Genomic DNA, 13559 nt, shown 5'->3' with positions numbered 1-13559 from the left:
GTAGATTTACCTGCTGCTAAAACCTCAGGAAGTTGGATATTGCAAATTTCCGTGAATGTCAAATATTTCGTAAGATCAGTGGAGAGAAACCTCAGATTGGCACAGCGTCTCTCTTATGCTGATATTCTCGTGGTCTGTTTAGTTATATGGACTTTTACTAAGCTAGAAACTTTCAGTGAACTATCTATATATATATATAGACACATCTATGCATTTTCAGAAAATTAACATAAAACTTGACAACATAATTATGAATGATTATTAATGAACCCATATATAAGTTTGGCAGATTAAATATTCTTACAAGAAATACCTCGTCCGGGATTACATTTGGATCAACAAGATATGTCCCCTTCGCTGCACATTCAGATTTAACCTTTTGGAATATTTTATTCCACACATTTCGCCAAATCATTATTTTTTAGTTAGTGGTTCTGAGTAAAAAGTTATAATTTCAAAGGTAATAGATATGGTTTCATTTAATGTTGGGTAGTAGATATAGTTTTCCTTGCCTGCAGAATGAAAGCTAGATATTTTGCTTAAAAACTGCGCTTGGTTTTTGTTATCAGGACTTGGTTTCGCTGAAAACCGCGCTATCCATTAGTTCCAGAAGACGAGTCGTATTACCTTGTAATCTAAATACGATAAGTCAAGATTACTAGATGCGCCATCAAAAGTAAAGAAGCACATATCAGTAAATATGTATTTTCTTAGTTGTTTGATAAATTTAAAAAAGCTACTAAGTGTGATGAACACTTTGGTGTCGCTAAAGCAAGTAAACCCATGGTAAACATTATCGTACCATTTTACTCTAGGACACTATCCGTTATAAACGTTCACAAAATACGCGCATGCTGAGTCTTTTTAATGTGGATAAGAAATGGGTTCAACCTTGAACATACACATACATTTTGAACATTATATTTTTTCGAAATAAACATATAGATGCTCTCGTACAATGCATTTTCTTAAAAGATTATCAATTTGGGATGATAATCTTACTATACGGGTACAGTATTATTCATCTTCTGGTGAGAGGGTATATTTTCTCTGCAAATTTTGTTTTTAAATAGGTCCTTTTTAAGATAAAGCCGAAGTCTTCTGTTATTTTAAAAGATGCAGGTAATATGCCCAATGGGTAACAAAAATAAGTTCTGCTCGTTTTATGTTCAGTGCAACTGCGTAGAAGCAGCGATACAAATTTCTAAACAAAATTGTCGCCGTTGAGAAAGTTGCGTGGGTTGAGAAAGCATTTAGTAATAAAAGTAAGTAAAGATTTAACATGTAATATCTACTTACGACAAGATGACACTGGATCCCTAAGATTTTTATACCCAACCAAAGCAGACGCACTACAGAGTGCTTATGTTAAAGCACGCCGTGTGGACCAATGCTCCAGAGAAGAGCTACTAAACTGACCATTACTCAGAACCACTCAGACGTAACAAATGCCATCTAATTGAAAAGTTTAGAGTTTCTAGAGAGGCCAAAATATCGATGTTCGGGAACATACCTTCAAATTTCAAAAAGAATGTGGTAACAAACTTCACCGTTACATGTAAAATCTTTCAGTAATGGTTTATCGCAGGCAACTATAACTGCCATAGATGTATAGTCCAAAATATTTAGGAATCATCATCATGATTATATAGTTTTCTTAGCGATATCAGCTTATACCAGTTGCAGCACACTAACTAATTAAAACTAACCAAAACATCTAGAAGGCCGTCGATTTTTGGAAACTTATTTAGACTAAACAAGTCGAACATTTTAAATTCATGTATTAAGATTAAACAGAACTTATCCCCAGAACAAAGTCACAAAAGCTAAAGTTAGTACACCCTAGTGGAAAGAGCAAAGTCGTATGTCAAAAATTCAGAATATTTTACTCCGATTCTCACAGAATGGATAACTCGCAAAGATTCCAGTAGGAGAAGGAATGCTGTTAATACAACAACACGAAAAGCTATGGGGTGTTGACATTTTTTCTACTTCCTTCTAATTATACTTAATTATACGCTGATTTAGCCTGCGGAAAGTGACATTTTATCACGTCAGTTTCATTTCCCAAGGATCCGAGCCACTTCGTAAATTTCCGGGATATTACCGCATGGGTTTAGGAGCAATCGGATGTTTTCGGAGATATTACCGCACGACTTCAACTTTGACGTTTGTCAAATCTGACGCTCATGTCAGTGAATGTATTCTTGTTGTTTTGCAAAAATGTACCCAAAAACTAACGGTTGTAGAAAAAGTATAGTATGCGACAAGTTTGGTATACTTTTTTCTACTCCCGTGTTTAAAATACTTGATTATACGGCGATCTAGCTTGCATGAAGCGTCACTTTACCACGTCAGTTTCGTTTCCCACGGATCCGAGCCACTTCGGACATTTCCGGGATTTTACCGTGCGGTTTGACAGCAATCGGATGTTTTCGGAGATATTACAGTACTGCTTCAATTTTGACGTTTGTCAATTCTGATGGTCATGTCAGTGAATGTATTCGTGTTGTTTTGCGAAAATGTACCCAAAAACTAACGGTCGTAGAAAAAGCATAGTATGCAACACGTTGGGCAAGTCACTCTTGGCGCAAATGCCGTTTACCGCACTTGTTGCATATTATACTATTAAAAAAACGATTTCTTACAATGTTAATTGAAAATAGTGAAAAAGTAGGGGGATAACTGGAAGTGTTCTGAAATTCTTAATGTTTCCTATTTCCAAAATTAATTTTGTTCACTCGTTGCTGCTTGATTTTATAATTTGATTCTTTGATTTGGGTTTTTTGTTTTTTGTATTTTTCATATTCTTTACTATACTTGCTATCTCTATTGCTTTAGTTTCTTTCTTTATTCTTTTCGATCATAAAAAAATTCACGAAGGCATCAAAAATTTCTATTGTTTTTGTTGTGATTATTGTTTGTCAATATACAGGGTGTTTTAAGAAACATGAACCAACATTCGATTGACGATTTGCCATCCAACCAAAAAAAAAAGAAAATTTGTTAGGTTTAGGTTAGGTTATATATATATATATATATATATATATATATATATATATATATATATATATATATATATATATATATATATATATATATATATATATATATATATATATATATATATATATATATATATATATATATATATATATATATATATGTGATGACACTATATTCCGGGATATCATCCGTTCGCTCGTTGAACTCCGACTGGAATCCTGCATCCGACTGGAATCCTGCAAATCTTGCATCCGACTGGAATCCTGCAGACGTTTCGCCAAAATCTCACTTGGCATCTTCAATGCTCGCGCTCCGAAAACACTTCGAAACCTCAGGATTCCAGTCGGAGTTCAACGAGCGAACGGATGATATCCCGGAATATAGTGTCATCACATTTTTCCATCCGTGAATCAATACGTGAGAATATATATATGTATATATATATATTACTTTCAGTCATTAAACGTACAACTTTTCTTGCCCTTTAGTATTAGTATCTTGCTTACAGTATATATATATATTACTTTCAGTCATTAAACGTACAACTTTTCTTGCCCTTTAGTATTAGTATCTTGCTTACATGTCTTGTTTACGAGTAAAAATGAAAATTAATAAACTTGACAAAACGTATTTACTTTCTGGGGCCTTTGCAATAAACTTCATTGCAGACATGTAGCCTATTTTTTAAATATTTGACAACTTATTTTCTTTTTTTTTATTATGAATATTTATTTATTTAGTAAACAACTTAACAAAAATTGAATGAGTAAAATGAAAAATTAAAAGTAAAGCTTACAATAAATTCCAAAATTAACAATATGACAATATACGAGTATGCCGAAAATACTCTCCTCCAACATCCAAACTTTAATATCACATTAGATTGGCGTTGTATATTTTCCAGAATCTAATGTTTGGAATAGGAATCTTAAAAATTAGGCTTCTTATAAAAGACTATAAAATCAGGCAGTATGATTGTGAAGAGTATTCAAAATTTATGTAATTCATTAATAAAAGGAGTATAGCTTTCTTCTCGGCAGGACTAATATAAATTCAATTTTCCTTTAGGTTTCCTGCGTCTTGAAATTTCAATCCAAACTCTTTTGGAATAAAGCTATGATTCTCCATATATGTGTTGCAAGTGTCACTAGATAAATTAATTTGTTGTTGGAACCGAGAAATTAAAGTTTTTTGATTTTGCTCCATTTTTCCTCTGTTCAACAGCGTCGGTCGGAGGCTCGTGTTAATGGGCCTTACGCTTCCCTCTTTTCTATTCACACTTCCAAACTTCCGAAATAATCGAGCCGAGTGAGTTGCTGCATAATAAAATTATCGAAAAGTTATTTCATGGCGATCACAAAAAAGTTAGAAAAACATCATTAAAGAGTTTACCCATTCTGAATTTTCTGTCTGACGTTTCTGAAATAGATTTACACTCGAATTTCCAATATCACCTCGAGTGCAGTTGAATATGTATACATGATTTTCGATAATGCTTTGGTAAATCATTTTTGAAGGCTATTACATTTTTTTGTGATTCATTTAAATTAGCTGCGAGGATATAACGGTAAAAATGTACACTGACACTGCCCTTTATTATTTATTTATTTATATCACTGCATACGTTAATTAAAGCACTCTATGATTTTGTTTTATTTTGCATTGCCTTTTGATCGTTGCAATGGGAACAGTTATTATGTATCTATCTCACTATTTCAGCTGTTCACTATTTCAGGGTTCAGCAATATTTTTAAATGGTATTGTCGTGACACTTTACTACTTTTTCAAGATTTTTTTAATAATGTGATTAACTCTTCTAACAACTTCTGCCTGCATGGCTCTACATTATGTTTATGGATTTACCTCTACAACGGCTAAAATATTAACTTCATCTACCCGTCAAGTTTTCTTATTGTAGAATATTGGTCTTGTTATTTGTGTCATTATATTTAAAATAAAAAATAATCTACAATTCATTCATTCATTAAAAAACCATTATAATTGCAAAACGGAACCTATTGGTACAATGCTACAGAGCTACATTGCTGGATTCCACGAAAAAGGTTCTACATAATGCAAAATCACCTTTTCAATACGTTAAAAAGCAAAGCTCAATTACTCAATTTCACTTGATATGTCAAAAATCGCTTGGTTCTTTGGTGTTCCACATGGAATTGTCACTTAGACTTACAGCGTGCCTGTTATTCGCTCACTCCCCTCAAAATTACTGCCGGTTGCTACGAAATTTCATTTCATTTATAGAATCGAGTTAAAAATTGACTACTACTTTTGTTGAGACATCGATAATTAATTAAATGGTGGTTTAACTATCAGTACGTAAATATAAAATACATTCAACAAAATTGACTTTTCGAAATTTTTGTCCTAGAATAATCTAGCTAGAAAAATACAACTACAAATAAGCACATTGGTGTTAATATTAGAAAATGGATCGTTTTGTTACCAGGTTTTCAGTAAAGTAAATGTCAAAGCTCTTCCTAACCTGCAGATAACGTCAAAGCATCATCTTTCCTACCCCAGTAAAGCCCAACATTAATTGTTTATTGGCCTCTGGTACTTGCAAAATTGGTTGTCAATATTAACACAGTTTCTATGTAGAATAAATACAATAAAACCCAGCGCATTCCCTTTCGTATTCTTAGTGTATTGAATATAATTTTTTAATACATTTACTTTCAATGCACAAAATAGCAAGATCCACATTAAAGATTTTCCTTGGATTTAATCGATTGAACCAACATTCCCAGATTAGGCAAAATGGTTCGTTCAGGAAATAGAAGGAAGAAAAGTATCTCCAACAGATAATAGGAATGCCAAAATTGTACCTCATAATTTCTTGTTCCCGTTCCTCCTCTTGCTTTTGGCGAACCATGACCGATTCGATAATGGCCCTCTCTTCTGGAGTCAAATGGGACAAATCCGGTCCTTCCTCCATCCTAGCCCTTTTCAGGCATCACCCTACTGATCACAACTATCTATTGAAGAGTCCACTATAGAAATATATCCTCGAGTATTCCATGATGTCGAACGAAATAACCACAAATTAACATGCAGGATAGACCTGGAGACGCGAGTTCCACTATCGGTCGGAGTATTACTATACCCGCACTATATCCCGTGCTAATTCCGTTTAGAGCTCGAGCCCTTTTTATTCCTCGGTTGTTTGTGTTGAGCGATCTACAGTCAAATATCACAGTTGCAATTACCCATTCATACACTTTTAATAAATAATGGGATGAGTTTAGGGCGGACCAATGGCGAACGCGATCCCGGTGACGTCACGCGATAACATTATTGATTCCCGGTGCGGGGCACGCGCCGGGAAATGATATCTGAAGATGCGCCGTCACGCCGCTGAAATTTCGGGAAGATATACAGGAATCTATATTACGGCGGGATGCAAGATGCGTAATCGAGTTCTATCTGCTCAGCCTACAGCAGATATTTGGTATTGTAGGGATTTCCAAAACCTCGCAAAGAGGCAACTAATTATTTTGCGACTCTAGTATTGTCATTTTACCTACCTTGGTATCCAAGTGACCACGGACAAGGTCTTCTTCCAAATTTTTAAGAGCTCTCAAAACATTCCTAAGATCAATAGTCTATTTTTGTTTCCCTGAATGGGTGGCCAGATTGATGTTATCCATCAATTCTTCCTGTTACGTTGTAAAAACACATTACTTGTTATTATTTTCTTATCATTTTCCAAATTTTTCGAAAACTTGATCAGGTTTGACAAACACGTTTAATATAAAATTTAAAATTATTCTCCTAATTCCTACTCTAAAACACAAAATTCTGCGAGAAGCGTCACTTTAGTAAACCAACTTCGTTACCGCATCGCGAGCCACTTCGGTACTTTAGTCACAGGTTTGGGAGCGATTTTTTCATTATATTTTAATAGCGGATGGTATTTTAACTTTTGTCAGTTCTCGTGGTCATGCCACATATGACTTGGTGATTATATTCGTATTCTTTTGCTAAAATATATTCCAAACCTTTTTCAGTTATTCCAAACCTTTTTCAGTCAGTCGTGACTAAAGTGCTGTTTATCAAACTTTAGCAAAATATTTATAATTTTAACGAACTCAATCTTTAATTTGTCATTTCAAGAAAATCTCAGTTAAGAAAATGAAATAAATTAAATAAAGTAATTTGTGATATTAAAATATTTTCATTGTAAGAACTATATTTTTAGATTACATTTTCTACCTAACTTTCGCCGAGGATGCCGAATCGATATCAAAGATCAAAAATATAAGCGCAAAATTTTATATTTTTGAATTCGGTGCGCTAAGATCTATCCCGATAAATAAACGTATGCAGCGGTTTGTTTACAACTAAAAGTAAAATGAAATTTTCGTGGTTCGTCCAATACGGGCGTGTCATATTGATAAAACTGATAAAATACAATGGGGAATCGCGTCACTCATTACGCACATTAAAACACTAACTAAAACCTTCTTTTTCACAAAATAAATAATTACAAATAACTACGACAATATGTGCAGTATAAAAAAATTGCCTAGATACTTTACTGCATATGGTTCAAAGTATAATAGCAAATGAAGAAGAAAAAATTCTAAAAGGACTCATCAGTAAGGTATTTCTATTATTTTTGTCATATTGCGGTTAAAATCTTTTTAATAAATTTTTTCTAATTTTTAATTTAATTTACCTAAAATTCTATACAGACGATCTGTTAGTTCCCTAATCTGCCATGCAAAAAAGAGTCTATTTGCAAAAACTCGAGGAAAACATGAATGAAATTATATTTTTTAATAGCAATAACAAAAGCGGCTTAAAATTTGATTTTTTTATTAATCCATATATTAATGAAAGTAAAGTATCCTATTAAGAAACTCATTGGCAATGTTACTCTAGAATCACCAAAACTAACCAAATGTAAAACTCAATATTTATTTGTTTAGTCGTATTAAGCTAGGCAATTTGACGACTTAATAAGCTCTTTTTCTATGTATTTTTGTCATGTTTTAGATTTGTGAATAAAACGTGAATATTCTCGTCACTTCTTTTTAACAAACGCTCGTTTACACGACAGTAATTTTAGTTTTTTATTACACAAACGCCAGTCGTGTCTTTTTTTTTCAAGTAATTATTTCGCAGAAATACTGGATAACACATCTATTCCTGAGTTGAGTCTGCCCGAAAATATAACCAAATTCAATGTGCGAAAACAGCATACCTATATTTTCAAATAAAAACTTGTTTGTTCAGTTGCCAGAATAATGAAAAAGTTAACAACTACTGGGACAAAAGAGAGTATTCTCTTTTCTTTGTTCTCTTGTCGCGATGTATGTACCAATGGCTTCAGTCTGTTAAAACATAGGCTAATATGTAAATAGATTTCACATTTGACCTGCCCAGCGCATTCGCCAGATTGTGGTTGAGGCATCATTGGAATAACTAAATTGGTTGTACCGAATATCATCTTTTTATCTCAGAAATTACAAAATATTTAAAAAACCTGAGGACAAAAGTTATATTAAGACATTCTGAAATATGCATATTTCATATGTAATATTCGTATACCTCACAGTTTCTGGCATATTTTGAATTTTACGTCAACAGTGACTTTGCAGGTTTGCAGAATGTGTATCGAATTCTTCGACTGAACGCTGTAGCTTATATATTTTTGCATTTTTCCATTCCTCGGAAAATTCTTTTAACCATATTATGAATTGAAAATTATTCCGAATGTTTACAGTTTTAAAAATATTTCCTTTCAAACATTTTCCTTGCAAATAAGCTGTTATGTTCATTTAATAGGAGTAAGAAAATAACAACAATTACTGTATTACATAAACTTCCTCAGAATCATGTAGTAACGAGTCATTTTACAGCTTCCTCCAAATCATACATTAATGTAACTATTACTGCGTGACGTTTGGGTAAATTTTGGACACCTTGTCAACGATAAATCAATTGTCAATATGAATTTCGAAATGATGATTTTTATGTTTGTTTTGTTAATAAGGATGATAATAATATCCAATGATCTGTGACCATACTTACGTTCTGTGACGTTAGTGGTGGTCCATGTCTTCTATGCGGATATAAGGTGTTTGAATAGACATGTTGTTCTTTTAAAAAAAGGTGAAATAAATATTTCTTCGTCCTTGGGGGTAACGTTTTCCGTCTTCACGTTTCGTCCTCACCTCTGGTAATGCGCTAAAGAAACTCTAAATGATTATTTTATCAAAACGAAAAAACGAAAATTTTTGAAACTTTCACATCCTGTATCTAGGTATCAAAGTACTTTCAGGTTTGTGTTTATATGTTATTTTAATTTGACGAACTGATGAATAAGTTAATGAATCCACCTGTATATTCCCTTAGTAGCGATTTCAGTTTATTGCAAGAAGCAAAATAGAGCTTGAGTTTTTTTTTTTGTGTAAGTACTCAAATGATCACACTGTATAAGGCAGCTTTAATGGTAAATTTCGCATTGCCTGTAAACACGTCTGGTAGCAATGTGTTGTGTGTAATAAACGTAACAAAGCAAAATAGTGACCCAGAAAACGTTTTCCTTGAAGCGAAGCAGATTAAGTTTGCAGCGAACAAAACAATGCGCCGCAGCCTTGCGTTTAAATGCAGCGCAATAACAATTTCTTCGTGAACCTTCTTAAGGGCACGTTGAGGTGCAAGCAACATTGGCATTTGCCTTCACGTTAAACCGACCGATTACGTGGAAAATGAGAAAAACACACGGTTAGTTCGCGCGTGCTGAAACAAAGGACATTATACACGCTTGAAAAACTCAACGTGCATTGCTACGTACCGTGACGGGGGTAGGTCACTTAATACTTCAGGTCGCTTGTCGCTTGATATAATTTACGCCTTATTGGAAAACTGGTTGCGAGGACGCTTTGCAACAAAGCACCACAAAAACCCCAATAGGACAATAAAATTAAGCATATTTTCAAATAGTCCAAATTAAATACCTTTTCTCACAATTGTCTAATTTGTTCAAGAAGTTTTTCAATCATTTTCAATAAAATAAAAAAGGTTAACCTATACCTACTCACATATACAGTATCTTCACCCATGAAGTAGGCAAGAGAACAAATGGACCAAAAAGTGAAAGATACGGAAAAAGCCATTCTAAAGTTTTCGCTTGGTTTAAACGTTCATAATGCCTGACGTTTGTTTTGTAAAGGGTACGAAAAAAACGCACTAATATAAATATAAATATAAATAAAAATAAAATAAAGAGAAAATTTGCTAAAGAGTAGAATGGTCTTTTTACTACTTAAATACAAATATTATTTAAATTTCAAAATACATCAATCAATCATTACAAATTTTCAAGCAAAATTTCGAAATTTTAAAATTTCGATTTAAAATCAAAATATTTCGCATTATCACTTATTTTATTTGATTGTCAAAATAAGAAAAGTGCTGACTTTAGAACAAAGAATATTTATAATCCAAAATGACAGACTCAGAAGTATGCAACAAATAGTTTATTATGCTTAATAAAGGAGTGAATTAGAAAATTTACCAAATATGTTACGTACTATACTTTTTCTATTGCCTTTAATTTTTGGCTAAATTTGAATTGACAAACGTCAACATCCAAGCCGTGCGGTAATATCCCCGAAGTGACTCCGATCCGTGGACATCGAAACTGACGCGGTAAAATTAGAATATTATGCAACAAGTGCGGTAAACGGCATTTGACTCACGAGTTTATTTGACATCAGCGGAGCGCAGCGGAGCGAGTGTTTAATGAACGAGTTTACCGAACGTGTTGCATACTATACTTTTTCTACGACCGTTAGTTTTTGGGTACGTTTTCGCAAAACAACACAAATACATTCACTCACATGACCATCAGAAATGATAAACGTCAAAATTCAAAGCGTGGGAAATATCTCCGAAAACATCCGATTGCTCCTAAATCCGTGCGGTAAAATCCCGGAAATGTCCGAAGTGGATCAGATTCATGGAAAACGAAACTGACGTGGTAAACTGACGCTTCCAGCACGCTAGATCGGTGGGTAATTAGGTATTTTACAGACGGGAGTGAAAAGACATCTTCGCACACTAGATCGGTATATAATTAGGTAGGAGTAGAAAAACATGTTTTCGCCATGTTCAAATGAGAATGTCGTCTTATCACAAAAGTACATTATAATTTCATAATAGAAAATAGCACACCAAACATTTACTTTTTTGAAGTATTGACGATTCGCATTTGTAAATTTTGGATTTTCATTACTCCAACATCTAAAGTGCTGAGAAGCCACGGTGTCGTTTATACTAAAAGTTGTATTTAAAATTTTATTGCCGATCCAAAAACTGGTTTATTTGGACAGATTTTATTTTTCCTTAACATATGGCCAATACAACTTTTTTTAAAGACTTGTAAATGTTGTGCTTGTTTTCTTAAGGAAAGCATAAGCATCATAAACGGATTCAGGTTGTTTGAATTTATTTACTAACTGTTACTAAATGTACCAAACTTCTGCACATGGAATGGAATATTTGGAGGCTTTTCTTGAAGCATTTCGAAAATGTAGCGATAAGAATTTTCGCCCTCCCCTTTGAATATAAAAATTCTCTATTCTAAAGTCAACATCAACAAATGGGTAATAAGATGTATTTTTTAATTAAAAACAAAATTTATAATTAACATTTTATCTTCAAGCTGTCAAAAAGACCACTTTCTTTGATAATGAATAATTTTTTTGTTGTATCTTTCACATTTTAGTCTCATTTTGCTCGTGTCTATTGTAATCGTGGACATACTTTATACCAACCGTTTTTTTGTTATATACATATAGATTAATACTATTCCATATGCATAAAACTCTTAAGCCAGAGAATTTTCCATAATCATTATCAAAGTCAGTTAATTTAAATTTCTTATGTGCTTTCCCAACAATATCTGAAAAATTGGCAGATTTGAAGTATCTGTAGAAACCAGTTGACGTCAAGGCCATTAAAAGTCTCAGAATTTTCTCTCAATGTAACACTAACAGGTGGGTAAACAAATAGAGTCAGAAAGAGTAGGTACAGGTCCAAAAGGCTGCGGAAGTAATTGTAACCGTTGTAACCTCCACCCTTGCAGCATCCTGAGGTTGTAACGAGGTAGTAGCTGAAGAACTGAGATTGTCATTCTGGTAAACCGGTAGAATAAGCTAGAATAACTAAAATGCAATAGAATAGCCAGCGTCTTCGAAAAAATTGTGTAAACGTGAAGTAGGAGATGAGATAGGATGTAAACCAATTTTTTACTCAATGATTGCAAAAACCTATTCGATATTGTCGAAATATCCAATCGTTTCGAAAGTAAGGTTTTGTGAGTTGCAACCTATCCACCTCTTCAACACTCACTTGAGATGGAGATACTGCCATGCATCAACGTTTCAGTTAAAACAAATATGTTGTGACATAATCTCCACGAGATACTAATAGCTGAAAAAGTGAGATTGTCATTCTGGCAAACAGGTAGAATACAACTGAAATATAATGAATCGCTAAGGTCTTCGAAAAAATTGAGTAAGCTTGCAGCAGGAGATTAGATTAGTGAACTGCTCTAACTATAAAACTCAATTTGATCCAATGGTTGCAAAAACCTGTTGGATGTTGTCGAAAGATCGTATGGTTTAGAAATTTTTGAGTTACAACCTCTCCACCTCTTCAACACTCACTTGAGCCACGTTTCAGTTAAAACAAATATATTGTGGAAACAGGCAAAATGTTTCGTTGAAGTGGACTCAGTATCTGAGAACCAGATATTCTATGTTCATTCAGACATTAAACATTTTCTCCTTGGTACGAGCTACTAGTCTTGATCAAGGACAAAATTAATTGAATTTTTAGTAGTTTAAAAAATGTTTCGTCAGTACAGTAAATTATATACGAATTTCCGTACTAATCATGTATGGTTAGACGAAAACCCATGCCATAACTAAACCTAATTTTCAAAAATTTTTAGTTAATGCCTTACAAGACAGAGCTGTTCTTTTTTCTAATTTAGATTCCGTTTACTCTGAATAAATAATCGAAATAGGGTCACCTTAAATGCCTAGTCAATATAAAACTTTACATACATTTACGCATTTCCTTTATTAGTCAGTGTTGTAATGTAGTATTTTAATTTAAAAAAAAATGCAAGAGATGCTTTTAATGCAGAAATAACTAGATTATCTAAGGAATATAGAAAAATTATATCTAAGCAATATAGGAAAATGATAGTGGCGTGCATATCTTCAAAGATATGCTGCGCGTGTTGTGAATCTAAAAATGCCTCTTGATGCACAAATGGATCAAATTTCACAAACATATCTAGAATCCATTCTTAGATATATAGACTTTTAGGATCCTATTAATCATTAACGATTATACCAGTAGGGTTCGCACCTATAAGCGCCAACTAAGTCGTGAAGACAATAGAGTTTAAAGCGAATCTTAATTATTCCATGAGTGCTCTACCTCTCTACTAAAAATCACTCGACTAGTCATTGCTTTAGGAGACCGTAAGATTGGCACACCATTAAGGA

General features: G+C 33.3%; 1 protein-coding gene across 9 annotated transcripts in view; it reads right to left on the bottom strand.

Annotated features, from left to right (window-relative positions):
- The window catches only part of LOC132696277 (regulating synaptic membrane exocytosis protein 2), a 76769-nt gene extending 67679 nt beyond the window's left edge, over window positions 1–9090 (bottom strand). For 2 of the 9 annotated variants that reach the window (XR_009618014.1, XR_009618013.1), the window contains exon 1: window positions 5853–6292. Coding sequence is in view for 1 of the 9 variants with exons in the window: in XM_060661015.1 (XP_060516998.1) it covers window positions 5853–5962 (110 nt within the window). In the remaining 8 variants the exon portion in view is untranslated. Of the gene's footprint in view, window positions 1–5852; window positions 6296–9063 lie in introns of those variants that run through there. The other 7 variants (XR_009618018.1, XM_060661015.1, XR_009618010.1 and 4 more) reach the window with 6 other exon arrangements.
- Window positions 9091–13559: the final 4469 nt, after the last annotated feature.

Source organism: Cylas formicarius, unplaced genomic scaffold (assembly GCF_029955315.1).
Source record: "Cylas formicarius isolate icCylForm1 unplaced genomic scaffold, icCylForm1.1 PGA_scaffold_1__22_contigs__length_36826433, whole genome shotgun sequence".
Lineage (NCBI taxonomy): Eukaryota > Metazoa > Arthropoda > Insecta > Coleoptera > Brentidae > Cylas > Cylas formicarius.
Note: the sequence above shows the minus strand (reverse complement) of the source record. Positions and strands in the feature narration are given on the sequence as shown.